The 26708-nt window shown below is 54.3% G+C and overlaps 11 protein-coding genes across 11 annotated transcripts; 6 read left to right on the top strand and 5 right to left on the bottom strand.

Annotated features, from left to right (window-relative positions):
• Window positions 1–339: 339 nt before the first annotated feature.
• On the top strand, window positions 340–1024 carry N656DRAFT_796631 (uncharacterized protein; the record flags this gene model as incomplete). Its single annotated transcript, XM_064817550.1, has 3 exons — window positions 340–377; window positions 469–803; window positions 858–1024. The coding sequence occupies 3 exons, from the start codon at window positions 340–342 to the stop codon at window positions 1022–1024; spliced, it is 540 nt and encodes a 179-aa protein (XP_064671703.1).
• A 437-nt stretch (window positions 1025–1461) lies between these two features.
• On the bottom strand, window positions 1462–2208 carry N656DRAFT_796630 (uncharacterized protein; the record flags this gene model as incomplete). Its single annotated transcript, XM_064817549.1, has 1 exon — window positions 1462–2208. The coding sequence occupies one exon, from the start codon at window positions 2206–2208 to the stop codon at window positions 1462–1464; it is 747 nt and encodes a 248-aa protein (XP_064671702.1).
• Window positions 2209–3518: 1310 nt separating this feature from the next.
• Window positions 3519–5366, bottom strand: N656DRAFT_777281 (DUF1295-domain-containing protein). Its single transcript, XM_064814792.1, has 4 exons — window positions 4889–5366; window positions 4760–4824; window positions 4484–4707; window positions 3519–4421 (listed from the first exon to the last, which is right to left on the bottom strand). The coding sequence occupies exons 1-4, from the start codon at window positions 5246–5248 to the stop codon at window positions 4006–4008; spliced, it is 1065 nt and encodes a 354-aa protein (XP_064671701.1). The 5' UTR covers window positions 5249–5366; the 3' UTR covers window positions 3519–4005.
• A 601-nt stretch (window positions 5367–5967) lies between these two features.
• On the top strand, window positions 5968–8247 carry N656DRAFT_705775 (prokaryotic type I DNA topoisomerase; the record flags this gene model as incomplete). The annotated part of the gene is made up of 6 exons (XM_064811302.1): window positions 5968–6051; window positions 6115–6312; window positions 6372–6550; window positions 6603–6772; window positions 6822–8146; window positions 8212–8247. The coding sequence occupies 6 exons, from the start codon at window positions 5968–5970 to the stop codon at window positions 8245–8247; spliced, it is 1992 nt and encodes a 663-aa protein (XP_064671700.1).
• A 249-nt stretch (window positions 8248–8496) lies between these two features.
• N656DRAFT_572917 (uncharacterized protein) lies at window positions 8497–9492 on the top strand. Its single transcript, XM_064810140.1, has one exon. The coding sequence runs from the start codon at window positions 8745–8747 to the stop codon at window positions 9315–9317; it is 573 nt and encodes a 190-aa protein (XP_064671699.1). The 5' UTR covers window positions 8497–8744; the 3' UTR covers window positions 9318–9492.
• Window positions 9493–10432: 940 nt separating this feature from the next.
• Window positions 10433–11900, top strand: N656DRAFT_843703 (uncharacterized protein; the record flags this gene model as incomplete). The annotated part of the gene is made up of 1 exon (XM_064819103.1): window positions 10433–11900. The coding sequence occupies exon 1, from the start codon at window positions 10680–10682 to the stop codon at window positions 11898–11900; it is 1221 nt and encodes a 406-aa protein (XP_064671698.1). The 5' UTR covers window positions 10433–10679.
• A 1844-nt stretch (window positions 11901–13744) lies between these two features.
• On the bottom strand, window positions 13745–15454 carry N656DRAFT_706047 (uncharacterized protein; the record flags this gene model as incomplete). The annotated part of the gene is made up of 1 exon (XM_064811322.1): window positions 13745–15454. The coding sequence occupies one exon, from the start codon at window positions 15452–15454 to the stop codon at window positions 13745–13747; it is 1710 nt and encodes a 569-aa protein (XP_064671697.1).
• A 1081-nt stretch (window positions 15455–16535) lies between these two features.
• Window positions 16536–17231, top strand: N656DRAFT_572847 (uncharacterized protein). Its single transcript, XM_064810139.1, has one exon. It carries the CDS (start codon window positions 16647–16649, stop codon window positions 17070–17072), a length of 426 nt encoding a protein of 141 aa, XP_064671696.1. The 5' UTR covers window positions 16536–16646; the 3' UTR covers window positions 17073–17231.
• Window positions 17104–18645, bottom strand: N656DRAFT_777277 (4-nitrophenylphosphatase). Its single transcript, XM_064814791.1, has 4 exons — window positions 18431–18645; window positions 18348–18369; window positions 18220–18288; window positions 17104–18155 (listed from the first exon to the last, which is right to left on the bottom strand). The coding sequence occupies exons 1-4, from the start codon at window positions 18497–18499 to the stop codon at window positions 17392–17394; spliced, it is 924 nt and encodes a 307-aa protein (XP_064671695.1). The 5' UTR covers window positions 18500–18645; the 3' UTR covers window positions 17104–17391.
• A 3564-nt stretch (window positions 18646–22209) lies between these two features.
• Window positions 22210–22995, top strand: N656DRAFT_706489 (6-phosphogluconolactonase; the record flags this gene model as incomplete). The annotated part of the gene is made up of 1 exon (XM_064811356.1): window positions 22210–22995. One exon carries the CDS (start codon window positions 22210–22212, stop codon window positions 22993–22995), a length of 786 nt encoding a protein of 261 aa, XP_064671694.1.
• A 782-nt stretch (window positions 22996–23777) lies between these two features.
• Window positions 23778–25036, bottom strand: N656DRAFT_843699 (glycoside hydrolase family 76 protein; the record flags this gene model as incomplete). Its single annotated transcript, XM_064819102.1, has 3 exons — window positions 23778–24221; window positions 24317–24562; window positions 24590–25036. 3 exons carry the CDS (start codon window positions 25034–25036, stop codon window positions 23778–23780), a joined length of 1137 nt encoding a protein of 378 aa, XP_064671693.1.
• Between the last annotated feature and the right edge of the window lie 1672 nt (window positions 25037–26708).

The raw sequence follows: 26708 nt of genomic DNA, 5'->3' as shown, positions 1-26708 counted from the left end.
TTGCTGCCTCGCGTGAGCACATGGGTTCGCGTCATTGTTGCAATTGACAGTGCGATTTAGCAGGAGCACGGGACTACTGGTAGTGTACTAGTATTTATGGAATACTACCTTACAGGAATCCGTGGCTCTGTTACAGCCTTACAGGTATGGTACTTTACATACATAACCCGTAAGACCCACAACAGCCACAATTGGGCCAAGCATTAGCTCATGCATTGGCGATCTGACAGCTCATCGCAACCTCACTTCACTTTCACTTTTGTTGCTTTGAGACATTATCTCCAGGTTTACTATTCTGATACGCTATTAGATCGAGTGCTAGTGAGCTGCAACAACACGATGGGGTTCCTCTCACCCGCTCCGTATCACATTCTCAGGTTAGATATACCATATGGCTATCCCGTTCAACTTCGCATCTCGCTGAGTCCCTATTGATGGATCCCTCGACTAATAATTACAACCTACCAGCTATGGCACTCTCCTCGGCACAACCTTCTTCCACACCTTTGTAGGCGGCATCGTCTCCTTCCGGGTGCTAACTCGACCGCAATTCGCCGCTCTCATGGCCAAGATCTTCCCCATTTACTTCAGCATGCAGACGGCGCTCCCGGCCGTCATGGCCTTGACCTATCCGGGGAGCAAGAACCCGTTTGGCAGCGCCGGCGGGGTGTCTGGGGTGCTCGACCCGTCCAACCGGTGGAGTGTACTGGCTCCGCTAGCCAGCGCTTTCCTCTGCTCGCTGGGGAACTTGGTCTTTATTGGACCTGCGACGACCAAGTGTATGGACGAGAGAAGACAACAGGGTAGGCTGAGCTGGCTGGTTGATTCGAGCGGAAGATATGCTGACAACAGAGCAGAGAAGAAGGACGGCAAAAAGTCGTATGACCCGCCGCCGCACTCGCAGGAAATGGTGGCTCTCAACAAAAAGTTCTCCATGCTTCACGGCATTTCGTCGCTGCTGAATCTGGGGACCTTCATTGCCTCAGTGGTGTATGGGGTCACGCTGTCGTCGCGGCTGTCGTGAGTACCAAACCACCGTCCGTTGGATTTCATGGGTAGTAGTATTCCCTCGATTCTATCTATCTATGCATACTCTGTCGATGTGAAAGCAAGGAAATTATGAGTCCGTTCAGAGGGCCGAAACGCTGTGCCAGGTCACCTAGAGCAAAGAGAGAGAAGAAAGAAAATTGTGGTTCTGTTAATCCCGATGCTCCACCTCAATGGGCTTTTTCGCACGATCGCCATATTCCCAGCCCTAAATGAGAAGAATAAAGCAACACTACCGTTACGCCATAGCATGCGGATGCTCCTTCTGTCTATCTAAGAACGCTTGAGAACCGAGAGGCCGAAAACCGGAAACGATCTCAGAGAACCCATCCACCAAAGAAAACCCATCGCGGAAGTGACGCCGAATCTCCAGGCTTGCCACACAACTAGAGAAAAAGAAAAGGAATAGAGGAATTAGGCCTTCTTACGCCGGCTCTCCAGCTCAGCCTTGGCCCTCAACAGCTCCCTCTTAGCCTCCTCGAACTGACGCGCTCGCTCGGCGGGGTCCAACGGCGCGGGGGGCGTCACGGCGCGTGCATTCTTGACATAGTGACCAAGCGACCACTTGCCTGGCGGGCGGGCCAGCAGCTCATCCAGGCTTGGCTCGTGCGCCGGCTTGGGGAAGTCACGCGACAGGGCGTCGAGGGCGACCACCTCCTTTGCCGAGCGGCGGGGCGCAAACTCCGAGTCGTTGTGCAGTGAGCTGGCGGCGCTTCCTGATGCTGGTGCTGCTGTTGATTTTGCTGGAGCAGGAATCGGAGCCGTGGTTGCGCGCTCTGGATTCTGCGGCAGTTTGACGTTGTCGAGCTGGAGCTCTGAGGGCGTCGTCGCTGTTGACGAGATGGTCGACGTCATGGAAGGCCTGCGGTACGATACCGACGCAGATGGGGAGAAATAGTCGCGCTCGCTGGATTTGAAGGAGGCTGATGAGGCGGACGCCGGGGAAAGAAGGGAGAGAATGGGGGAGGTTGCTTTCGCCGAGGTTTCTTTCGCCGAGGATGGCGGCGGCGGCATTTCGGTGCTCTTTGTTGCCATGAAAAATCTCGGAAGGAGGAGAGTCGCCCACGAAAAGAAGGATGATGAATTTTGCGGCGGCGAGGTGGTGCGCGAGGGCTGTGAGGAGAGGTCGGCGTAGAAGGGGTCTTCTGGGGAGAAAGCCATTGTGGGCTAGTGTTTTTAGGCGCTTTGAATATTCAGATCGAACCCTGGATTAATGCCGTGTTCCTGGTCCCCGGGAGTCCGAACTCCCAGGTTGTTCCCAGCAGCTTTTCTTTAAGAAACTTTTAGAACAGGTAGGTGTGCTCTGATGGACCTAGGCTAGGAAGGCGATGCGGTCCGGAATCGGTGGATACCCCCACGGCAAGTATCCACACGATTAAGCTCGCAAGGTGTCTCGTGATGCCTGATGACTGAGCTAATAAGAAACCTGGGCTCGTCAAGAAGGATCTGAGATCTTTCTGAGAGTAGAAAATGGAGCGGAATGAGTGCGAGAAAGAATTCAAGAGGAAGGTACGCCGATTTGTGTTTAGTAACGTTGATCCCGCTCTAGTTCGTCGTCCCCCGAGGTAAGGTACCTAAGATAAGGAAGCACCTTGATCGGTGAAGCCTCGACGGCTGTGTCTGCTCAAGCGATATGGGGAGCCGTGGAGCGTTCGATAGGGAGGAATACTCGTATTTGAGTTTGTGACGTTGATGGAAGGCGTGATTCACACACGAGCTGCCGCCACTGATGGAACTTGAACGAGCAAAACGAAAGACAAGAATAATAATACTATTAATGGATAAGATACAATGCAAGAAGAGTGAGTCGGGACCTTAACAGACTTGAAAAGGAAGTGCCCAACGGGGGAGCATATATATAATTTCAAGGGCTCCTCCACCGGCGGACCCTGAAGCCCTGAAGCCCCCATCGTCGCTTCGCTTCTCAACGCCGACCGCTCGGTCCAGCCACGCCACGGGGAACTCTCCCGCGCCTCCACCGGGGGACCAGGAAAACGACACAGGGCTACCTTCTGCAAAGATCTGCCGTTCTCGCATACACGTGGAACCCCACCGATAGTTTGGCTCTCAAAGTTTGGGATGGGCTCCGATAGAAGGTCGACATTTGGTCCCCCGTGGCCCAATCCGGCCGTTTGGTGTTGTTCTTGGCGGCCACAGGAGAAGCAGTTGTCACCGAAATGAAGTCCGAGACGTGGGTTTCGGTGATGCGGACTTCTGATGATGAATCTCCTTCCAAGTTGAACAGTTGATGATCTGCTCCGATGCTGGGAGTTTCGAACCCCACGCTTGAGACAAGCGTCCCATATCTGCCCAGCAGCAATTTCGCGGAGTGATCATGTGGACATTCTGGAAGTTCACTAATTTGACTGCAAGCCAGCGACCCTTGTCGCGGCTGAAGCGCCGACCGGGTCCGTGGGATACTGTAGTACTGTCAATGTCAATAATGTTATGCCATTGAAGGTCTAGTGTAGGTGAATAAAAGCCGCAGCAGAAGATGCTCGTCATGTGTGCAAGTATTAGAAGTGCTTTTGCTTTTGGTACCCCCATTCCCAATATGTACATACTGTACTTGGGCAATAACTATGGCAATGAGAACCCCCTTTTCCTGATTATAATACACCGAACATATACATACACACTACTTCGTATTCCTCCCCCAATAACATTAGCGATACACAACACCTCTAGACACACGGCCAAAAGTGGGTCATGACCCAACTGAAGTTACCACGATTGCGCCAAGGTAGGAGATCTACCCCGTATCGGGAGTCTGAATGGATGTGGCTATGCGAAGTGGCAGTTGTCCCATATCCTCCCCGTCTTTCTTTCAGCCACGAGCGAAGATGCATAACAGCTGCATTGCAGCCAGACCCAGGAGGACTGCCCCGTCCTCATGGTTGGAGACTGGGGTGGATAGTTCTGGTCTTGCGGCATGTATGTACACTTCTCCTCTGTACATTACTTCTGTTTCTCCTTGAGCTTTTTGGCAAGGTCGCTAGTCCGGATAATTCTAGGCATCACGACCGGCGTCTTGTATGGAGCGAGACGTTTCGGAACAAACATGCCCACATTCCGTTGATACTCGGGGTATTCGGAATACTTGCCAGCGGTGATAAGCTCCGTCAGCCAAGTTGAGCCTTGGAAGAGCAGGATAAGGAACGACGGCCCAACAGCGGCCCAGTTGTACAGCGTCTTGCTCGTGAAGCAACTCCACTGATAAAGGATGAACCAAATGGACTGTTCAGCGGCGAAATTGGGGTGTCTGCTGTATCCCCACAATCCGGATGTGATGAATCCTCGATCCAGATCGGCCTTCTGGAAGCCACCAGACACCTTTCCTGAGCTCAGGTACTGCTTCTTCGCGGCCTGGTAGACTGTAGGTTACACACGGTCAGCCCTGACTTCTCATACTGCGCAGGAACAAGGACAGGCCTACCCCACTGCTGCTGGTCAGAGATATACTCGACGAGGACGAGCAGAAGCTCGATCACCAAGTAGGCAATATCAGCATTGCTGACATGGGGATCAATCCGGGACGCGAGGAGAATGGTATAGACTGGGGCAGCGATCAAAAGAAGCAAAACGCTCTGGATGAACGAGATGAAGGTCCAGTTGAAGACGTGGAACACGGCTTTAGGTACGTAACCGCGGACAATCTCCCTGAAAAGCGTCAGTATGATTTGCTCGTCCCCTATGTGAAAGACACTCTCACCATCTATAATCTTCATGGCCCACGTTGTAGCCCCCTTTCCTCCAGTAGTTGAAAGTAAGGCGTATCTATGGAAGGATGCACGGTCAATACAGTCCTGTTCCCCTGGCCCAAGATACCTGTCATGCTTACGCTCCAAATGGTGCTGAAGAGTAAGGCTAAGTCGATGCGCTGGGCAGGTACACCGGTCAGGCGCGCCCACGCATCAAAATGAGCGATGTACAGTGTCGGCAGCAGGCTCCAGCAACGGTCAACTTGCGAATAGTTGCGGTTGATTTCGGCGACGACAAGGAACACGGCACCAAGGACCAGCGAGACGGCGAACCCAGATATGAGGGGGTTTGTTTCACGGTAGAGATTCAACAAGCCTTCACGACTCCATATGACGTCGAGGAACTTGGCGGGCAGAGCGTAGAGCTGGGGGATGAAGGGCTGCACGGCTTTGGAGAAGTCGGCGCAGTCCTCCAATGCGCTGATGTTGGGAAGCGCCATATAGACACAATTTTAGTTAGTTCTGTAGAGTCCAGTCTATATGTTGACTTGTGTAAATGCTGTCAGGCGGATGTGATGTGAATTATATTTGAACCATGAAGCCCGTGCCGTCATCGGTGTACCTGGCACTGCCTAACAGGAGATCCATTGGATGCAAATATCCTAAGACCCACAATCTGGATATGTAACGTTACAAACTTACCGTATTCTTCTGGGTATTGGAATGTAACAATACGCGTATTCTCTTACAATACAGTACTCATTCGCCAAACGCGTCTTCAGTTATGTCGATTCTTCTTCCATCTCACCACCGCCAGCACACCACGCTGCGGTGTCAGCCCAGAAGACGCGCCAGGACTGCCTACCGCGGGAGATGAAACGAGGCTCCCCTGAAAAGTGCTATTGCCGTCTGCCATTAACTTGATGAGCCTTTGGGAAAGTGCGAGTGCTGTAGATCCCGAAGCTGAAGACACCTCAGAATCAAGGGATTTTCTTTATGCTTGCCTTCTGATGCAACGCGCTCCTCCCTCGGGCTGCCAGTTTCAACCTTCTCCGACACCTTCCATCATATCCCCCCCAAAAAACTCTAGGATGACTCTAGAAGCAAAGAAAGTTGCCTCTCCATCACTCCGCCGAGACTACCCAAAATTATCCTAGAGATCCGGGGCATTTGGCACCTGGTCATTGTTCGGGCTGTTGACATCGGCCAACGGGGAATTATGACGCGCATTCTCTGCGTAGCTGAGAAGCCTTCCATCGCGAAGGCAGTCGCCTACCATCTCTCTGGAGGCGCGTACCAGATCGTAAGGTGCCCTGGACTCAGCAAATTGCTTCCCGGTCAGACGGCAGAGCTAACATGGCTCCAGCAAAACACACGTGACACCTACATAAAGAACTACTCGTTTGATTTTGACTTTGGTGCGCCATGGGGACACTGCTCGGTTACTATGACTGCCGTAAAGGGTCATCTCACCGCTTTGGAATTTCCCCAAGACTTCAAGCAGTGGGAGTACCCGCCCCCCGATCGCTTGTTCGAAGCACCTGTCCAAACGGTGATACCGACGGTAAGTAATGTTGTTCGTTTCTGCTGGCCTCCAGCCACAGGTCCTCATGCGCTTGCCAGGACAACAAGCACATCGCCAAGAACATCGAAGACCTGGCGAGACGTGTCAGTGCGCTCGTCATCTGGACCGACTGTGATCGAGAGGGTGAGCATATCGGCAGTGAGATCCGCGATGCGGCGAGGAAAGGCAATAGTCACATCCAGATCAAACGGGCTCGGTTCAGCAATGTGGAGCGAGCGTAGGTGCATTCTCTCTACCCGTCATGCATATGCTGAAGGAGCGAGCCTTAGACACATTCTCTCCGCCGCCAGGAGACTAGTTGCGCTTGACGACAGGCAGGTTGATGCTGTCGCCGCCCGCATTGAGCTCGACTTGAGAATCGGCTATGCCTTCACTCGATTCTTGACTCTGAACCTCCGAACCTTGGGGGGTGCCATGTCTGAGCGCACAATAAGTTATGGTATGCTTGATTCCCTATGCTGCCCATCCGAATCAGTCTAACTTGCAAGGATCTTGCCAATTTCCGACTCTCGGCTTCGTTGTCGACCGGTACTTTCGCGTCAAAAAGTTTGTGCCGGAGCCCTTCTGGGGAATCAAGGTGATGCATGAGAGAGACGGCATCAAGGTCAACTTCAACTGGTCGAGGCATCGGCTGTTTGACCGCATGGCGGTTGTAATCCTTTACGAGAGATGCCTCGCTGCCAGATTAGCCAAAGTCACCAAAGTACAGGAGAAGCCAACCAAGAAGTGGAAGCCTCTCCCGCTCACAACGGTCGAGCTGCAGAAGATGGCCACCAGGTTTCTCCGCATAACTGGTCAGCAGGCCATGACGGTAGCGGAGAAGCTATACAATAGGGGCTTCATCAGCTACCCTCGTACAGAAACAGACCGCTTCGACAAGGGAATGGATCTCCGGGCGCTCGTGAGGAAACAGACCCAAGACAACAGGTGGGGTCAGTTCGCACAGGGCCTTGTCGATGGAGGTTTCCAGCAGCCACGCCAGGGCCGCCACGACGACAAAGCCCATCCGCCCATCCACCCGATTACCTATGCAGCTCCGCAGGTCCTTGACGAGAATGAAAGAAGGGTCTACGAACTTGTTACCCGCCGCTTCCTTGCTTGTTGTTCCGAAGATGCCAAAGGCTTTGCCACCGACATCGAAATCCTTTATGGAGAGGAGACGTTCAATGCTCATGGTGTCATCGTTTTGGAGCGCAACTATCTGGAGGTATATCCCTACGAAAATTGGACCGGAACAGCCGAGCTCCCCAAATTTACAGTAGGAGAGCGATTTGAGCCCACCGAGGCTACGATGACGGAGGGGAAAACCTCTCCTCCGGGATACCTTACTGAAGCCGACCTCATCGCTCTCATGGATGCGAATGGAATTGGCACAGATGCAACCATGGCCGAGCACATTGAGAAAATCCAGGAGAGGGAATATGCGAGGACCGTCGAACGTGGCGGAGGAGGCGCGAACCAGGTCGACGACAATGACGCCGAGGACCCACCTGCGAGGGGCGGACGCGGCGGGCGGAGGGGCCGTGGTGGCCGCGGAGGTGGACGGGGCGGACGTGGCGGGGGCAACAGCCGTGGAGGGCGAGGTGTCAAGGAGTTTATTCCGACCAGCCTCGGAGTCGCCCTGATTGAAGGATTCGATCGAATGCGCTTCGAGACGAGCCTCGGTAAGCCCTTTCTACGCAAGGAGATGGAGCTTAAGATGAAGGCGATTTGCGAGGGCCGGACGACGAAACAGGTCGTGTTGCGAGAAAGCCTCACTCAATATCGGCAAGTCTACAACCAGTCGAGAGAAGAGCTCAACACTCTCAAAGCAGTAAGAGCGCCACGGCGTCCTACCCAGCTCGTTTGCCCATTGTTCTTTTTTAACAAAATGTATAGGCCTGCCGGCAATATGTCTTCCAGAATGGAGGATAGCAAGCACACACCGAATCGTGTCTCTCAATGTAGCTTGAATGTTAGTTTGCATCGGAGCTAGTGCGGGGAAACATCGCCCTCCCGACAGCTCTAACACGAGGCGTGATCAACAACGACCCGTTGCCGAGACGTAGTGCAATCGATTCAGCGGAAGGCAAGACGGCGACGGCGACCGGGAGCGGGATTTCATACGGTTGATGTTACGGCCCGCCAGGAACTTGCGAGGGGTTCCTCTGCCGAAAAGCGGACGCAAGTTGAACTAAAAGCTGTGAAACAAATTGCAGAGCAGGACAGCAGAAGACCCGTCACCTTCGAATCGCACCTTTCCAGCCACTCAATTGGCACCGTGATGCAGAGAATGGACAGACTCAGAGCCGCGGCGAAGAACCGGTGCTACCACGGATAACTTCGGGTTCCTTGGAGAGGAAAGCCCCGCATAGAGAGAATGTGCCTCATCAATTCCAGTGGGACTGGCATCCCAATCGACGAACGTCTGCATGCCGCCAGAAATTTTCTTTGGGCTACTGAGAGGTCCATCTCCTTCCGGTGGACTCCCAGCTTCAACTATTTACTCTCACCATCGGAAGCTAGTGGGTCCCAATCTGGGGATTGTCGGGATTGACATGGTTGCAGAATTTCACAACGTGGGGGAATCGGACTGGATGATGGGGCAGCCATCTGCAACGACTCACAGCGCGGTACCCCCTTGCTCAATTCAGACACGCCCCTGGTGTTCGGGTTTGCAACACAATCGATCGACTCGAACAACTTCTCAAATCCGAGCCCTATTGTTACCCAACAGCACGCAACCTGAGGGAACTCATCAACCGTCAACATCCCGCACAGGGACGAGGCAAGGCAGATTCACCGGAAGGGTCATGTGGTCTCAGATATGGGAGGCATGCCAATCAGGCTCATCAGGTTATCATTCCTTGGGCGGCGGGGTTACGAGAGCATTGAGGGGTCTTTTGCGCCATTTCATCCACGGGAGTATTCGGGCATTTGACTGCCGGCCGGCCGAAGGCAGGTCGCTAACACGGCGCCGCAGAGACAATTACAGAGGATGTTAGCACTAGCGGCGTGTGGCGCGCGTTGGGAGTTACATTTGGGCCAGAATATGCCTTCGTGTTTTGTCGTTCGTAGAGGACCTCTTTGTAACCGCATGATATGAGGGGTTTGCTCAGCATGCTATTCGATGGGTGGCTTATCGAGGTCGTGCCATATGACCGGGCTGACTGAGTGAATGCGAAAGGGCCTGTATTGATAAGGTAAGCATTTACGGAGCTATAACACCTCAAACAAGTGGACAGGATTAGAAACAAGCCGAAAGCAGGCTCGCAAAACGCATGCCTCGTGAGAGGGGATCTGCTTCGTCATCATCCTTTGGGAGGAAACATCCAGAGAATTGGGAGAGTTGCGATGCGAATTGATCATGGCACTCACACTGTATATAGCCGTATCCCATGCAAGCTCCACCGAGCTAACGTTATCTTCGTTCTGGGGTTTGTGATCAATGATATTCAATGCAGCGTTCTACATGCTTTCCCCTTTTCGTTTCAAACCCTAATGGCCACTGCTTTGTGGGCGAAATCTAAATCGTTGGAAGCATCTCGCAAACCGCGTCGCACATCCGGCGCACATCTACTGTACCCATCACAACCCATCAAAGGGATAGGTCGGACTCAACGAGATGAAAAAACTGTTCAGTGCAGAGGCAGCCGTTCTATTTCCTTTGTAGCCAGTCAATGGGCAATGCCAGTGGCACGGTGCAGCAATGGGCTTTCCGGTCGCACCAGTCAGAATTTGTGTTTTCAGTGTGTGCACGCCAAGATTGCTGCACAAAGGTGCACCCACACCCACGCTTGTCCCATCTGGCAATGCAGCCACTACTGGGCCACCCTGGTCATGGAAGTCCGGCGGCCAAAGTGTGAAAGCCATGGTTGCAGCAGTCGCTGCCCGTCAGCAAACGCTCACCTGAACAGTGACGTACTTGTACCTTTTGCAAATGGTACTTCATGGATGGCTTGCAGCCTGCCGCGCTTCCTTGTATATGGTGAGCCTGAGTACCTAAGGTAACCCGTTCCTCCTACGTTAGCCATGATGGTGTTCTCCTACCCAGGCACAGCACCGGGTTGGTTTTATTACCATGCCCTGGCCTGCGCTTCCTGGCTGTCCTGTCCCTTTTGCCTCTCCAAAGCAACAACAACGCGACATTTCAGACACTTGACTTTACCAAGAGAGAGTCATCTCTGTCACAGAAGATCATCGCAGCAGCTCTGCCATTTTGCCCATCACCCTCTCGTCGGACCAAGCCTCGTCTTCGCCCGACCAAAAGTCGCTTTACAAAAGCCGCGCATTGCTTCAGAGGTTAGTGAGTGTGACTCAGCCCACCCGTCAGACGCTCAACCGACGACACCGTCGACGGGCCCATCATGGCTCTCGCCCACGGCAACAGCCCAAGGCAGCGAAGGCATCGCAACGCGTCCCGCTCGGGAAGGAGTGCTGACATACGGTTGCGCCGCCTTGCAGACACGTCTCGAAGCAAATCAACACCCCCAAGCGTCAACATGGCAACTCTGGCATCTGCTGTTCGCGATATCGCCATGACCTCCGGCCGAGACAACTTAACTGCTGTAGCGGCCAGGAGCGTCCCTGTGACAACCCATCCGACCACCCTTCCGACTCCGCCCAACTCTATATCTCCCTCGCTGCCTCCCCACGGATTGAAAGCCCAGCTGCAGAGAGCGCGTCTCGAGTCCATCGACTCGGATTTGGACCTGCACGACACGCGGGAGGAACACTACGCGGGGATCGAGTCGCCCCCTTATGACTCTTCGGGCGCCATCACCTCGGCCATGCTGGCCAAGTTCCACCTGCCCGAAATCCTGCTGGACCACGGCCCGCTGCCCATCCGTCATCTGATGGGATATCTCACAACCTCAGTCCCGGGCTTCGCGGGGATTCCCCCGGCAAAGGCGCGTAGACTGGTCGTGGGAGCTCTGGAAGGGAAGGGTGGCAACGGCGGGATTGGCGGCCCGGACGGTGACGTGGAGTTCATGAAGGTGGGCTGGGGACGGTGGGATGCGAAGCGACGCGGCCAGCCCGCTCGGGATCCGCCCTCGCGCCGCACATCACCTGGTGCCGGCGCCTACCCTGCAGGCATCCCAATCACCAAGGCTGCCGGACGGAACACAGACCGGTCACGTCTTGCAGCCACACTCGGATCGAGTCTCGGCGCCGATTCCTCAGCCGCCTTCTCGCACGACGACCGCTTCATGGATATGATGGACCACGAGGCTGACAAGATGTCTCTGGACGGGTCCGGGTCGGCGTCGTGTTCCGAGGCTCCCGACGACGACGTGAGAATGCACAACGACGACCCCGAGGACGCAACCGACGACGAAGACTGGGCAGCTGTCGGCGCCGCGGCGCTCCGCGCGTCGTCGTACCAGGCCCGGTCTAATCAGCAATTCTCCCCTTTCAACACTGTATATAGTTCGGGCGGCAGTGGGGTTCGCTCTTTCTCGGCAGGGATGGCGCGAGCGCCTCAATTCCGCAATTTTGATTTTTCGGCATCGGCGTTGGGGGCTGTTACCTCTGACGCACAGGAGCGCGAGGCTGTGGAGGCTCTTCTTCGACTTGGATCTATGTAATACCACCACTTTATGCATGGCTCGGCGTTTTCAACAATTGGGCGGAGCATCATCATCATCATCATCCCCGGCAACAACAAAGCATTGCCGGACATGGGAATATTTGGGCTATACGGGATTCTGGGTTTTAGGGACTGGTTGGGATCCGTTTTTTTTTTTTTTTTTTTCATCTCCTTTGTCTTCGGTCCGATGCGTCAAATACCCCAGATCTGAGGTGGTCCTCGGAATGGGAGCGGGATGGGCGAGGCGATAGGAATATTCGGCAGAGACGCGGGATCGTGGTAACCCAACCATGATGCGACGTATATCCTTGGTTACCCCCCATAAGCGCTCGACACCAACGAGGACATCACAAGCCCGTGCGGTCCTTGCTGATAGCCACACATCCTATCTCCGACTGGCGTCTATTCTCACCCCAATGACCTTCAACAACTCGGTGCGGAATCGGCATCCACATTATTCTTTATTCAGGGGCGGACATCGATTGACGCGGCCGACCTGCTTACCCACGCTTCGGCCGGCAACTACACCATTTGCCTCATACTGCTCTTCATTCAGGACACGCACTGCTCACGACCGAACACTTTCATACACCTACGCATATCAACTTTGTAATGACGGACGGAGGATACAGGATTTTGAGACCCTGAGGTAGATTCATCCTCTGGTGATTGAATAAATACTCGCGCGCTCGGCCCGGCAGATATGAATTGAGCGAGAAAAGACACCTCACTCCTTCCTGTATTCACTTGTTGTCTCGACCTGACACCTGCTTGTTGTATATACCCCTTTTTTCTTCTTGAAACTCTGCTTGGCGAGTTTTGAGTTTCCAGGCTACTACCTAGGTCGGCACAGGTCTGTTGACGACGGCCGCTTTTTCTTATGTTTGAAATCGCCGCTAGCTCGGCTTCATGTCTTCTATGATGGATGGCGCCGGGCTGGACTGGGATGGTATTGATTGACTGGATTTTGGCATCTTGCTAAACTCATCATCACTTTCGATGAGAAGAAAGAAGAGAAAAACACAATGATTGGCTGGTTGGGTTTGGCTGGCTGGTCGAATCTCGGGGTGTTACCCTTGTGAGGAAAGTCTTTTGATTGGGGGAGGGGCGGCGCATCTTTGCCACCTTGCCTGGATATCGGTACCTTGGTGGACAGCATATTGATACTCGCCCCTTTACCCGGAGGCTGTTCAAAGCAAGGCAGCCAGGCTAGGGGTGAAGAGAAGATACCATTCAAAAAAGATTAATGGGCGTCTGTCACGTTGGCGGCCCGGACCCAATCCTGAAATTTACGGGCAGACCATGTCCGGTTTGATGTGTTTTGCTTGTGTGTAGTGTGAAGCTGACCATGATCATCGGTCGTATTCTTGCATAGGTATCATCACGCATATGGTATGAGCATGCCCATGGGCCACCTCGGGCTGTTGCTAAGCAGATGGATATGCCAATACCAATCTATTGATCTATCTGCCGTTTCCCAAAAGATAGACACTGAATTCTCTGTACTCCCCACGCTATATGCCCTTCCCTGTTTATTACCGCTCTGGCATAGAAGTCATAAATAAACCCTCGTGTTCCTGAGCGAAATTGGTCCTCCGTGACAAGATCCAGTACCCACCGGGGGCAGGGCGTGATCGTGAAATGCGGAGAAATTCCATATGGTAAAACATTTCGCCCTAGTGCCAGCAATACCGCACCAAGTTTTTGCTTGACAGAGAATGCCTCATCCGTCCTCTCCTGTCCACCTCCTTTCCAATCCCCCCTTGTTACCGTCGTCGTCAAGTTGTCTCATCCCCTCAAAACCGACGAGAAGAACAGTCAAGAAAGCAAAAACAAAGTCCGTTAATTCAACCAATTCATCAACTTTTCCTTTGGCATGGCCGCCTCGTCGCGGCAGCGCTGGCACATGCACCAGCCGCCGAGGCTGCCGCGGGCCCACTCGCGGCGCTGCTGCACGGGCAGGTTGACGTCGCAGTAGTGGTTGAGAATCTCGTCGCCAGCGGCAATGCCGCCCCTGCGGCCGCCGACGACCCTCGTCTCGCGTGCCCACAGCACCATGCGGCCGCCCCATTCCCACGTGACGTTGGGGTCGCAGTCGTGGTTGGCCAGGCACCAAAAGGGGTGGACGGCGGCCACGTCCGGGCGGCCGTCACGCGAGCTCTTGCGGGCTGAGGCGGTGCCGCGGAACTTGGCGTAGGCCGTGTTGAAGACCCACAGGTCGTGGCGGTCGAGCGTAGCATATATGTCGACGTCCATCTTGTCGAGCACGTGCAGGGGTATCTCGATATTGTACCGGAAGGAAAAAGGCAGCGTCCACTCCGGCGGCGGCTCTGCTGTCACGGAGCAGTCAATGTCGTTCAGCCTCGTGGGCACAAAGTCGCCCCAGATGTACTTGATCTCCTTGACCTCGAGCGGGTGGATATCCTGGTGTGCTGCCATGGCTAGGAGGCGCGCAAGGAGCAACAGGTAGAGTGACTGGTCGACGTCGCGGGCGTCGGGATCCTTGGCGATGGCGTCAACGTCCTTATCGCAGACGGCCGGGTGGTACTGCTCTTGGGCCTTTTCGAAGCAGAATTCATCGCAGAATATTGTGTCATGGCACTCTGGGCAGCTGACCGCTTTTGAGTCGGCTTGGAGGGGTGGTAGCTCGGTGCCGCAGGCATCACAGGACGACTCTTTGTGTCGGTTGTTGGCCGTCAGCAGCGAGTACTCCTCCAGAACGGTCTCGCCTGGGGCGATGTCTTCCTTTGCAAAGAGACCTAGCTGGTTGCAGGTGGGGATGATCTCGTAGCCGTCGGTGTTGCTCTCGCCCTCGAGCAAAACGGGCAGGGTCGACACTCTGACCTCGCACTTGGGAGCCATGATGGAGAGTTCGTTGTTCAAGAAGGAAAGGGACTCGTTGGAAAAGCGGTCCGGTTCGTGCGTGTTCCAGGGATAGACTTCCCGGCGCACAACGCCCTGATCGGGAAGGCTATTTATCTCGATGGGCTCATCTGGCTGCTTCCTCAGCCTGCGCCTGGCGACCTGCTCAATGTACCCTTTAATCTCGAGGAGCTCCTTGTTATGGGGCAACATGTTGAGCCCCCTTTCGCAGAAGCTCATTGCGCTCTGCAGACAGCCACAGAGCAGGAGGCTAAGCGATATAATCTGGAAGCAGCGGACAGTGGCGAAATTGGCCAGGAGGTGGTAGGGCTCGACTCCGTCCGGCCCGTCAGCTCCGTCGATTACCCCGGGAAGATCTCGGATGAGGTTGCCATGGTTAAGCACGTCTGGACACGGCGTCGTAGAGTAGCCTCGGAGGGCCTCCCGAGCCCGTTCGTGATACTCGAAGCTTTCGTCACGCACCTCGTCGGCTAGGAGCAGGGCACGGTAGGCATCGCCGGCGGCAAGGTCTGGATATGCAAGGTGAGAATAGACAACGGCCCGTTCCAGGTAGAGGATCAAGTCGTAGGGGGAGGCGGCAAGCGCATCTGTTATCTGCTGGCGGCGCTCTAGGAGGGGTCCGCGGCTGGGGTCCTTGTCGTCGCTAGTGGATGGCGAAGAGCTCTCCATGGTATCCATGGATGTGTGGGTCAGGGGGGGTTCCTCGGTCAGTGGATTATCCGGGAGGATAGAAGAGTGTGGGAGGACAACTATGAAACACCACGGACTAAGAGGAAGAAGTCGAAAGTCCCGGCAGTTATGCGGCACGTATATATAGAGATAGCGAGGCGGCCAGTAGCCCCGATTTGTCGGTGGTAGGTTTTCACTCTTCCGCTACTTCTTCCCCCTTTCTGTCTCTCCTTTATTTTCCTCTCTCTGGACAGACGGATTGTGGAATAGAGAGGAAAAACATGCCCGCTCAGACGGGGCGGCAGCAACTTCACTTGTAGCTGTTGCCAGTCGACGAAGAAAGGGAGACAAGAGGAAGGAAGGCAGGGGGGCAGGAGGAGGTAGGAGGCAGGAGGGACCGAGAATTGTGTGGGTGTTGGTGTTGGTGTAAATATGGTTTCCGGAAAGCCTATGCCAAGGCCAGAGAAATAGGGAAATATCCCCAAGAAACTAAGAATGCCAAAGGAATGGGAAATAACCACCTTAGCTATATAGCATATGTTGTAGTGTATTGGGGCTGCAGGAGCCACAAAGACGGCGAGACCCTGTTTATCTTACACATTGTGATCCCGGGAGTCGTCGGCAGGCACGTTCGCGGCACCGCAGGATGTGGATGCCATCAAGTTGCCGTCCACGGGCCCATCTTGGGCTAGATTGCATTTGTAAGGCAAGGCCTAGACGTACTTGACGCCCATGGCCAATTGTGGTAAGCAGCACAGGGTCCGTCTGCTAAATGCTGGTTGCGAACTTTCTGCTCGGTGCGTCATCGCACTTCAGCTTCTCTGCCATTTTGCTGCCCGTTTTGTGTTGTGCCCCACGCCCAAATCCTGCAGGTGCAGGGGGGTCTGGGACGGTGCCGACAGGGTCTTAGGGGAGCGGAGCGGACGCTCCTAGCGTCCCAGGTTCCAGACACTGTGCGGCTCTGAACCATGGGCGACCAGCTGCTGTGCTAAAAACTTTACTCTCACTTTGTCCCCTGCCCCGATTTTAACTGCGCACGTTTGCCACAACCCCATATATCACAGCACCAACCATGGCGCTGCTCTTATCGAGGAAAGGAAAAAAGAGTCCCCAATAGATCCGCGAAAAGTGTTAAGTTTCCGTCCGGACCCTGCCGGAACGATACGTACAACACGGAGTATACGAATACTGCATGGCGCTGCATCGACGTGTGTGTAGGTCTAGCGAGGTCGAGAATGTTCGCTTGTGCCCCGCAGTGATAGCATGCAGTGGAACAGGGTTCAAAGACTGCCCCTCAAATCATGAGATTCAGGGTCCTGCTGCAAGCGATGGCTTGCATGCAATGGCCGCGGATTATTGGCCCGACAGCTGCTTCGACAATGGTCACTACGTCATAGGCACTCTGCCCGCGGCCAAGTTCATCACAACTTTCATGGTTTTGGCCCTTTCCGTCGCTGCTGTCTGCGACAGGGTCACGCGTCGCCTCGCCTCGCATTATCAACCTCACCCATCATGCCACTCGCTCCAGTCGTTCAAGAGCCGAGAGCAACAGCAACAGCTGCAGGAGGGAGTAACAGCAATAGTTGCAGGAGGCCTCAACCCGAACTCTTTCACCTAAAAGTCAAGGGTAGTTGGTGGCTGACTGGTCCCTAAAACGGGTTCCAACTCTATTGGCCTGCCTTGTATGGTAGATCTAGTGTATATGGGAGAATATGAACTCTTCGGGCCGCTCCCAACCCCTGCCCTGGTGTATTGTACGCTACCGGTAAGTACCTCTAAACCGTCTACCGGAACTCCGCAGTCTCCGCATAGGTATGCACCATCGCCGAGCAAAATCTATACGGACAAACCAAACTGCTGGTCCACCACTCCAACCTGGAATCTCTCTCGGCGAACTTTCCAGACAGCAAAACCTCGTTTTGCGCGACAGCTCCTCACTAGGAAACGGCCGCCCGAAGGTCGCTCAGTCTGTCTACGTAGAATGCGGGAACTGCAATCGGGTCATCGACCTCCCAGTCGGCCTGCTTGTTGACGCCTGTGAGGACGGCAAGGGTTCCGCCTAGCCGTCCTTCTATTCCAAATTTGATATCTGTGTTGAGGCGGTCCCCGACCATGCACGTGCGCTCGCGGTTCAGCTGGAACTTGCCCTCAATAGCATCCATCATGGCCTGACTGGGCTTCCCGAGCGCCAGCGGTTCTTGTCCCGTCATGTACACGAGCGGTATGCTGATAGACCCGGCGCCGGGGAAGAAGCTGTGGTTCATGGGAAAGGTCGAATCCACGTTGGTCGCCAAGAAGACTGCACCGCGTCGCAGGTACTGGAAGGCGTGCGCCAGCTTCAGATAGTTGATGTGGAAATCGAGACCGACAAGCACACATCCTACTTCGGGATCCAACAGAGACCCGTCAGCGAGTCCCTTCGAGTCCTCAGGTGTCATGTCCCTCCTGAAAGCCGGATCAGTGCCGCCAATGAACGGTATGCTTTCGCTCCGAAGCTCGTTCTCGATACCAGCCTCTCCGATGACGAAAACCTTGTTCTTGGGCGGCGCCAGCTTGAGGATCCTGGAGATATAGATGGCCGACGAGTACGCCGAGCCAAAGATTTCTTCAGTGTCTGACGGGATGCCTAACCCCGTGAACTTCTGGAGATACTCTTGCCGGGATTTGGTTGAGTTGTTGGTAACGAAAATCGTCTTCTTGCCTATCGGGGTTGACCGTGAGCGGGCGGCCATGGATTGGGGCGGCGAGGAGGAGAAAGCACGCACCTCTGGAACGCAGGAGTTCCAGCGTCTCGACGACGCCATCGAAAACATGATTCCCAGACCAAATTACTCCTGACAGAGGGAGGATTGTTAGGGGCTCGCGTAGTTCACTCCGGGTCGATACACCATACCATCACAATCCAGCAGGAAGACCTGGGCATGATGAGCTACCGTTATGGGGAGAGCTAGTTTGGGAAAGTATTCAAGCACACACATCAAAGCGATCGATAAATTCGTTGATAGCGGGAATATCCCCCGTGAGGTACTTTGGTTTCGCTGCCATCTTCAAAGAACCTAAAGGAGAAGAGCATTCGGGGGGGCAGAGTCGATCAGGCTTGCTCTTGCTGCCGCTTTGAGCCTACCTCACGCCTGGCATCTATATTGTGCCGAGTGTGTAGAGTAGTTGACGGCGGGAGTTGCAACAACGGCTTGCGGGGCTTTCTTTCGCCGACTTCGCTGAAGGCCGAGCCGAAAACCCCTACCCGTGCCACGCCCCACTTATCCTTCGAGTTCGGAACTCACCCCTCAGGATAAGTGGTGCTCCACACCTCAACGGGCAGGTCAGCTCAACGGGCATTTTGACCACATCTTTGACTACGATTGAGCAAACCAACTACAACTAGCTGAATTAAATAGTAATAACGCCCTGCATAGATAGGTATATGTATCAGGAAGCTAACTGACTAGATTTGAAGCCAGTACCAGAGTAAATGTGGCTATTTTGTTACATTCCGCTGGCGTGGCTCCTGACTACTGTACCGCCCATCTTTGGCTGCACCTATGAATTTAGCCCATACCTAGCTTATTTGAATACTTGCAACGCCTTATATGAATAGGAATATATACAAGGAATAGATTCGTAGGGTCATTGAAGCGAAGATATGGTTGTTAACATTGCTATTGATTGAATACCATACCTTGTTGGCTCATTGCTAGCGTGTAAGTGATATACTTAGGGGCAAGGGTTAGGGTTGTTTATGAATCTAGAGTACAGCAGTCAAGGGGCACATTCAACTTAACAGCAATGCCAACGTTAACACCTTTGCCTTGCAGGCCTGTTAAATATAGTCATTTTGCTTTCTGATACGTGCCCTCGTCAACTACAAGCGTTGCAAGCGTTCAAATCAACTTATTGTACATTGTAGTAATGGGCGTACCGCATTATCTCGCGAATTTAGGAAATTAAAGGAGGATATGCCCAGCCCAGAAAGCCAGATATTCACCAATGGGGACACCAGGGCACCACGGGTAAGTGTGGCTAAATGTGGCTGTCCTGCATCTTTTGCTCGCTTTTGCTGCGCTGAGCTGGGCTTGACTTAGCCACTTTAATTTCCCAAATTCGCGAGATAATGCGGTAGTGGTAAGATGGGTGGTATGACTGTCAGGACCCAGGGCAAAGAACTATACAACAGTACCGCCTTAGGCCCTGCAGGCTAGGTGAATATAATTAGTTAACTTCCTAATACGTATACCCATCTACGTAGGGCTTTTTTACCATTCAATTCAGCCAGTTGTGGGTGGTTTTCGTCAACTGTAGCCAAAGAAATGGTAAAATTGCCTGTTGAGCTGACCTGCCCGTTGAGGTGTGGAGCACCACTTATCCTGAGGGGAGAGTTCCGAACTCGAAGGATAAGTGGGGCGTGGCACGGGTAGCGTAACATTGAAATCTGATCAACGGTAACCCCTGCCACTGATTGGCCAGCGCCTTTGGCAGAAGCCCTTCCTCAACTTGAACTACCTACAGGTACTTGTACATATTCGAGAGACTCCAAGTTGAGCCCCATTGCCTTGCTCTCACGAAAACTTCCATCTCTGTGGCAGTATGTCGGATATTGCGCCAGAACAATAATATCCAGTAGAGTCCACCCTCCCATCACCGTCCTGCACTGTTTACAATTGGAACTTTTCGGTAGACAATGCAGCCACAATCGAGCCTTGTCTCCAACAGCCCAGCCCATGACGCAATGGCTGGTCCACCGATGTATCCCCGCATCACGTCCCCTTGGTCCCCCAGTCTCACAACTTTCGGGACTAGACATCGATACTACACGTGTCATTACCCGGGCTGCATTTGCCTAGGATAGAAGCCTCATTCGCCCGTCACTCTGCTAAGCATCAGCAAGGGACATACACTAGCGTAGTGTAGTATATTTGTGATGCTGGCCCTGAGACGGTTGGGCCAGTCGAGGGTAGCCGACAGGGGGCTGATATGCCACTGACACCATCATTACAGGTAGCTTCGGGACCCCTTCTTTCCAATATTATTCCGGTCCATACAATATGTCGGGTACACTAGTGTAAACAGCGGGCACATTTCATCGGCATCCACGATGCATCTATCAAATCGTATGATATCGACATCATTCGACCCCGCATAACTTGGGGTTGGGAACGACGGGAGTCTGGTTGGTTCTCTAAATACCACCCTACCTGCCCACACGCGATAGGCTATACACTGCATTCACTGTCTGAACATACACATTATAGACTACTAACTACTAACGTAGACCCTTCACAGCGTCCCCGCTTCCTTTCATAATACACCGGCTGCATTGCCGTCGTATTGTCAGAAAAGAAGCCGGATGCACCCAGTTCACGTGTCGAGCATCAGCTCTGTCAGTGTAGAGGATATCGGAAGACCCAGCGTCACTAACCGCGCGGTCAATGCCGGGGAAGTACGTCATCCCTTTCAGATAACGGACTCTTGAACGTCTCGTTCACTCGCCTTCTGCTCTAGGAACCTCGAGTCCACACCTGAGGTGGGATCGTCTGTCCCTGATGATCGACAGCCTTACAGGCGCATAGCCTTCTGCATATGCGAGCCTCACGAGCCTAGTGCTGGCTTGTACCCGAGTCTACAGGACACACTGGGCTGGACCTGTGTTTGGCAGATAAGGCAGTGGCAAAGTAGTTGACTGTTCGGCAGACATGCCGAGGTATTGTACAGTGCTTGTAAAGATAAGGTACAGTTGAGGTAAAGCCTACTACGGTACTTTACGTACTTTACCACCACGTTTCAGCCAGAGGTTCTCAATCAGGGTGTAATTTCATGAAAATACACAAAGTGGTATACACTTAGCCTCGAAGCCCCCAACGAGCCGTCACCAGCCCGCAGTCGCAGCTGCCTTTTAGACCTTCACCTGTGCTGTAACCCGTTTCCAGGATGCGGGCCGTCGTCATTGATATTCTATGTACGTATTTTGCTAGAAGTGCAAGAGATGGCGAAATCTTGAAGTTCCTCCTGCAACAGCACAGTCCACCATGTTGCAAGGCAATCGTACCTCTCAATAGTGTATCCGTAAGTATCTGGCTTAATTACTACCTACCTGCTTCCCCTCAAGCTGTTTCAAGCTCCTTTCCCACTCGGCCTGCTGAACTGTATGTAAGCAGTACTGTATGTACTACGTACATTCAGTAACTTACAGTTGTCAGGCTTCAGGCGTGAAGGCGGGGGTTAGCTAAGTTAGAGCTCAATCTGCCCAGCAGCTGCCCCTCCATGACCCCTCCATAACCCCTCCAAACTGCACCTCCATCAGAAGCCTCCAGAAACACCACTCGCTGCAGAAAAAAAAAAAGAAAAAATTCCCGCTCAAGACTGCCACAAGCATTGTTGGGAATCATCTGGCCATCAAGTCATCATCAACAGCCGCAGTCCCCTTCATCCTCTGCACTCATATCTCTGCGCGGTTCCCTTGCCTCAACAGACGACTCCTAGTCTCGTCCTTTGGTGGATCTACGTCCATAGCGATTAGCTAATCTGCGCGGGTACGGAGCAAAGGGACTGCCATCCGAACATCCTGGATCCAGCCGTGTCCGAGACACGCTATCTCCTACAAGGCACTGAATCCCGAAGACGGAGGTGCTCGCCGGTCCGCTACCCGAGTTGAGGGGAAGCTCTCGATTTTCGACGCCTACGTGAACACCCGTCCCGCACACAGCCAACAGTCAGCCTCATCCAGCGAGAAGCACAAAAAGATTCGGATACCGGTAACAATGTCCAAACCAACCAACCTCTACTCTTTCCCGAGCGTGGATGCCCTCGCCCCGGCCCTTCGCGCCTATGTCATCTACTGCCAAGAAGCCGGCATCACCCGCCATGGCGTCTTCAAGGTAGCCGTGTCAGGCGGCTCGCTGCCCAAGACGCTCGCCCAGGCCCTCCTCGCGCCTCCCACTTCAGAAAACGACACGGTCAAATGGGACAAGTGGGAGATTTTCTTTGCCGATGAGCGCGCCGTGCCCCTCGATCATCCCGACTCCAACTACGGCCTGCTCAAGGCTGAGCTGCTCGACAAGCTGCCGGCCGGCACGCCCCAGCCCGTGGTGCATCCCATCGATGTCGAGTACCTCGACGATCCGCAGGAGCTGGCGGATCAGTACGAGCAGGTCCTTGTGCGGAGCTTCGCCAGCCGCGACTCGGTCAAGCTGCCCATCTTCGACCTGCTGTTGCTGGGCTGCGGGCCGGACGGGCATACCTGCTCGCTGTTCCCTGGTCACGAGCTGCTTCGCGAGACGAGCGCTTGGGTGGCCCCCATCGAGGACTCGCCCAAGCCCCCTCCCGTGCGCATCACGCTGACGCTGCCGGTCGTCACGCACGCCGTCAAGGTGGCGTTTGTGGCGACGGGCGCGGGCAAGAAGGAGATTCTAAAGGATATCTTCGAGGAAGGAAAGGGCCTCCCTTGTGCGCTGGTCAACCAGGGCACCGGGGAGCGCTGCAGCTGGTTTGTGGATAACGCGGCCGTTGAGGGTGTCAGCTACCCGAGAAGGCCGTTCAGTCTATAGGTTAGCGAACAGGCCGAGGCACCGCTGGTAGGGATGCCACGGAAGGGATCGTCATCGGAGTCCTAGGGGGAAGGAGTGGTTTGAGAGTTTGGACGTGGGCAGAACGGTTGAGGTCATGGAATAGGGCGGCGACTTGTGGACAATCTCGCCCTTTGGTCAAGGTTGATCTCGGAGCGAGCCCCTTGGTATGCGGTAGCTTTCGTTAACATTTGATATCCCCCCCTTGTTATCTGCTTTGCCCTGCGGCAGGAGATGGATTAGGAATCACCATCCCCAAGACGATCCCTATAGGAATAGCATCGCTTATGGAAATGCGGAATCGTTGCTGGCTGTCATGTTTTAGCCAAGTAGATAAAGCGACCTCTGCCTCACTGTTTTTATCAGAGATGATAAACATCATGCGGCCGCCCTAGCTCATGGCTTTCCCTAAGTCGTTTAGCTCTTCCTCGTCTAAGCAAAGAATTTACTGGATCTGCGTGTCGAACTTTTCACCTTGATGGCTGGTCCACGGAGACATCCTGGGCAAGAATCTCAGTTGCGAGTACGAAAGCACCGATATGCAGCCATGTATGTCTGTTTCAAAAGGGGATTGATCCTTGGGTTTAAGCCACACATCACATGCTGCATCCCAGCTGTTACATCCCCCCTGACGGAGGGTGAGATCTCAACACAGTCTGATAAACGCACCACCAGGAAAGAAAAGGACCGCGCCGACCCAAACAAAAAGCACCGTACCATTCATACTTCCAACCTGGACCTTCCTGGCTCATCCAGTCCAGGTCCTAAATCAACCCCACGAACAAGGCAACCGCACTAGCCTGTTTCGACAGCGTCTTCCCAGTACCCGTACCGTCGTATGGCCCCGGGCCCGGGCCGGCCCAGCTCAGGCCGTAGCAGTCCCCCGCGCCGGGGACGACGGCGCGGGCGTTGGCGTAGGCGCTCTCGGCGTTGCGAGCCAGGTAGTCGCGGTAGCGGTTTTGGCGTTGCGTTTCCCGTTTCCGGTGGTCGTTAGCGGCGACAGTGGCAGCGGCCAGCTCGGCCAGATTGGCGGCAAAGATGCCCTTGAACAGCTGCTGGTCGCCGTTGCATGTCCCCGCAGGCTCGCATGCCTGCTCCGTCAGCGTGCCCGTGCCGGGCGAGGTAAGGCCACTGGAGGAGAGGACTGCGTCGGCGATTTGTTGGGCTGCGCTGAGGTAGTCTGGGGTTTTGCGTGGCGAGGTGGAGTTCTGTGTTTGTTTTTGTTAGAGGGTCAGGGGTGAGTGGTTCCTGTCCTTTGGAGGTGCGCTCTTCTGTTTCACGGAGTGGAGAAGTACATACCGACTAGGCCGCCTAGTATCACGCCCTGATTGTAAGTCCACACGGGCAGCTTGTTGTTGTAGCACAGGGCGTCCTCGCCCTTGACCAGGCCGTCGTTGACGAGGTTGTCGCTGTTGATCATGCCGGACTCGCGGAACCAGAACCAGGCCCTCTCAGCGCGAGCGAGGAGATACTCGGCGCCTTGCTGGCCTTTGAGCCGGTTGTACAGGGAGGCGGCAAGCTTGATGTACAGCTCGTTTGCGATGGCGTTCTTGTATGTCTTGGTTTAGATGTCGACATAGATGCCGCCCTGGCAGTCAGCATCGGTCCAGTTCTGGTACATGTAGGCTTCGTCCTTCAGAGCGATGTCGAGGTACTCCCTGGAGCCCGTGAGATCATACATCCGGACCATGGCCAGCGCCCACCAGGCCGTGTCGTCGGTCGTCTGGGCGCGGAACTCGCCGGCGCCGTGCGGCCACCAGGGAAGGGGTGCCCGCTGGGCTTGAATTATGCGGTGGTCATAGGAAAGGTACTGGCCCGAACCTGTCTTGCGCATGTAGTCGACCACGCTGGTCAAGGCAACGCCGCTGGGCCACCAGGCGTCGCCCGGTGACCAGCGGCCATCGGCTGGGGAATAGAAGGCATTGTTCATGGCATCAATCGCTGCCTCGGCAACGGCGGTGAAGTTGAGCCCCTGAGCACCGCAGAGGGCTGCTAGCCCGGCAAAATCAAGGCTGAATCTCATCTTGAACGATCACAGATACCCATTTGACCGACTAAGACTGAGACATTGAGAGCCGAGTCGTGGCGGCTATAAGGGCATTCCGTGGTTGCACTGATCATGCTGGCCTTGATCACACTACCTTAATGCAATCTAGCCCCCAGCGTCCACTGACGCCGTCCCGGAGATCAGATCGCGACACTAAGGCCACGCTGACCGCGGGAGCCTTTGTTTAAGCATGGATGTATGTACAATACAAATCCATACAGAACCAAGCAGAACCAGTCCCCTGGTACGCAACGTGGTTCCATGGAGCATCATGAGGTGACAGGCAACCACTCCAGGTCCCAATGGAGACTGGCGGCGGTGAGTATTTGAAGTGGATTCACTCGGAATAAAGTGTGCCATCATGCCATGGTATGTCGGCTTTGACCACACCGCCTTCACTAAGGATCTTCCAGGGCCGGTGTTAAGCTATTTTTGTCGGCGCGTGTAAGTGCCCATATACGCGAGCCCGCACATGATGAATGCATTAGCGGTGGGCCGGATCATGGCATTGTCCTTCTGCTTGCTCAAAGCTTGTCCGGATGGCCTGGGCACCAGGCAAGTTGGCCATTGTGTCGGCTGTTGGAACATCGCGAGAGGCATCGAGTCTCTCAAGAGTACCTGCCATGTGGTTGCTGGTGCGTGAGGGGAAGGCTACAAGCCACTCCCCTTGTATGTACAGTACGAGGTACTCCGTATCTGATCGCCTGTTAACTTGACTGCCTGTTGACTGCAGCACGTGTCAAATGGAATTAATTTATCGTCTGTTGTGAAATGCCGGGGGCGCAACCGTGGGATGCATCTCGACAAGTTCTGGGGTTGCATCTGGGTCAGGAACGCGGCCTGAAGTTGCAGCCGAGAGACTCGATAATTTCTTCTTTGCATGTCTCGACCAACCGGGGGTTCGGAGTGTAGGACGGGTTCGACCCAGCGTTCGGGAATAGGGTGACGGTCCATATAACAACGGATGGATTAATACCGCCGTAATGCCTCGACATCCCAGGTCGACTTGCGCCGAAGGAGCCAGAGAATCAGATCCGACAATTACGGAGGGACATCAGATGAACCTCGCAACGTAAGTTCTCTTCAGTGCACAGTGCACAGTGAGTCTCACACCTGGCCTCAGGCTCGGTCCCAGGAGTCCAGGCGGGATCTCAACCCAACCCTGCTCACTGGCGTCGGGGTTATCTTCAGCACCAACCGCTGGGCCGTCAATCCACCAACCAATTCGTCGCGCTCAGTGTGCTGGCGGATGTCCGCCAATGGATTTTGGAAGAAAAAGCAAGGCAAAAGAAATAGATAACGGAGATCATATTGAATCCCCTTCTGGTAAACGATCGCTCGCACGGCATGAATAGCCAAACCACACAATCTTGTTTGTTCCACAGGCGGGCCGGGCAAATCGCAATCCAGGGCAGCCACACTGCCACAGTGCTGACGGTTTTTGATGGCAAAAGACGCCTCACTGCACGACGGAAAGACCAGACACCCTTGGCCGGGAGCGCAAAGCTTTGGAGCCTGTGACGAAGTGGCTTCCGCTGTCATTAGAAAACTGGTCTTGGACTCTTGGCTTGCCTTTAACTAACCAGTGGCCGTTTCAGCCGATCAGGCTGTGATCCCGGGGCAAAGAATACTGTACGGGTGTATGTAC

This window comes from Canariomyces notabilis (genome assembly GCF_033297395.1).
Source record: "Canariomyces notabilis strain CBS 508.74 unplaced genomic scaffold N656scaffold_6, whole genome shotgun sequence".
Taxonomy (NCBI): domain Eukaryota; kingdom Fungi; phylum Ascomycota; class Sordariomycetes; order Sordariales; family Chaetomiaceae; genus Canariomyces; species Canariomyces notabilis.
This window is presented reverse-complemented; position numbering and strand designations above follow the sequence as displayed.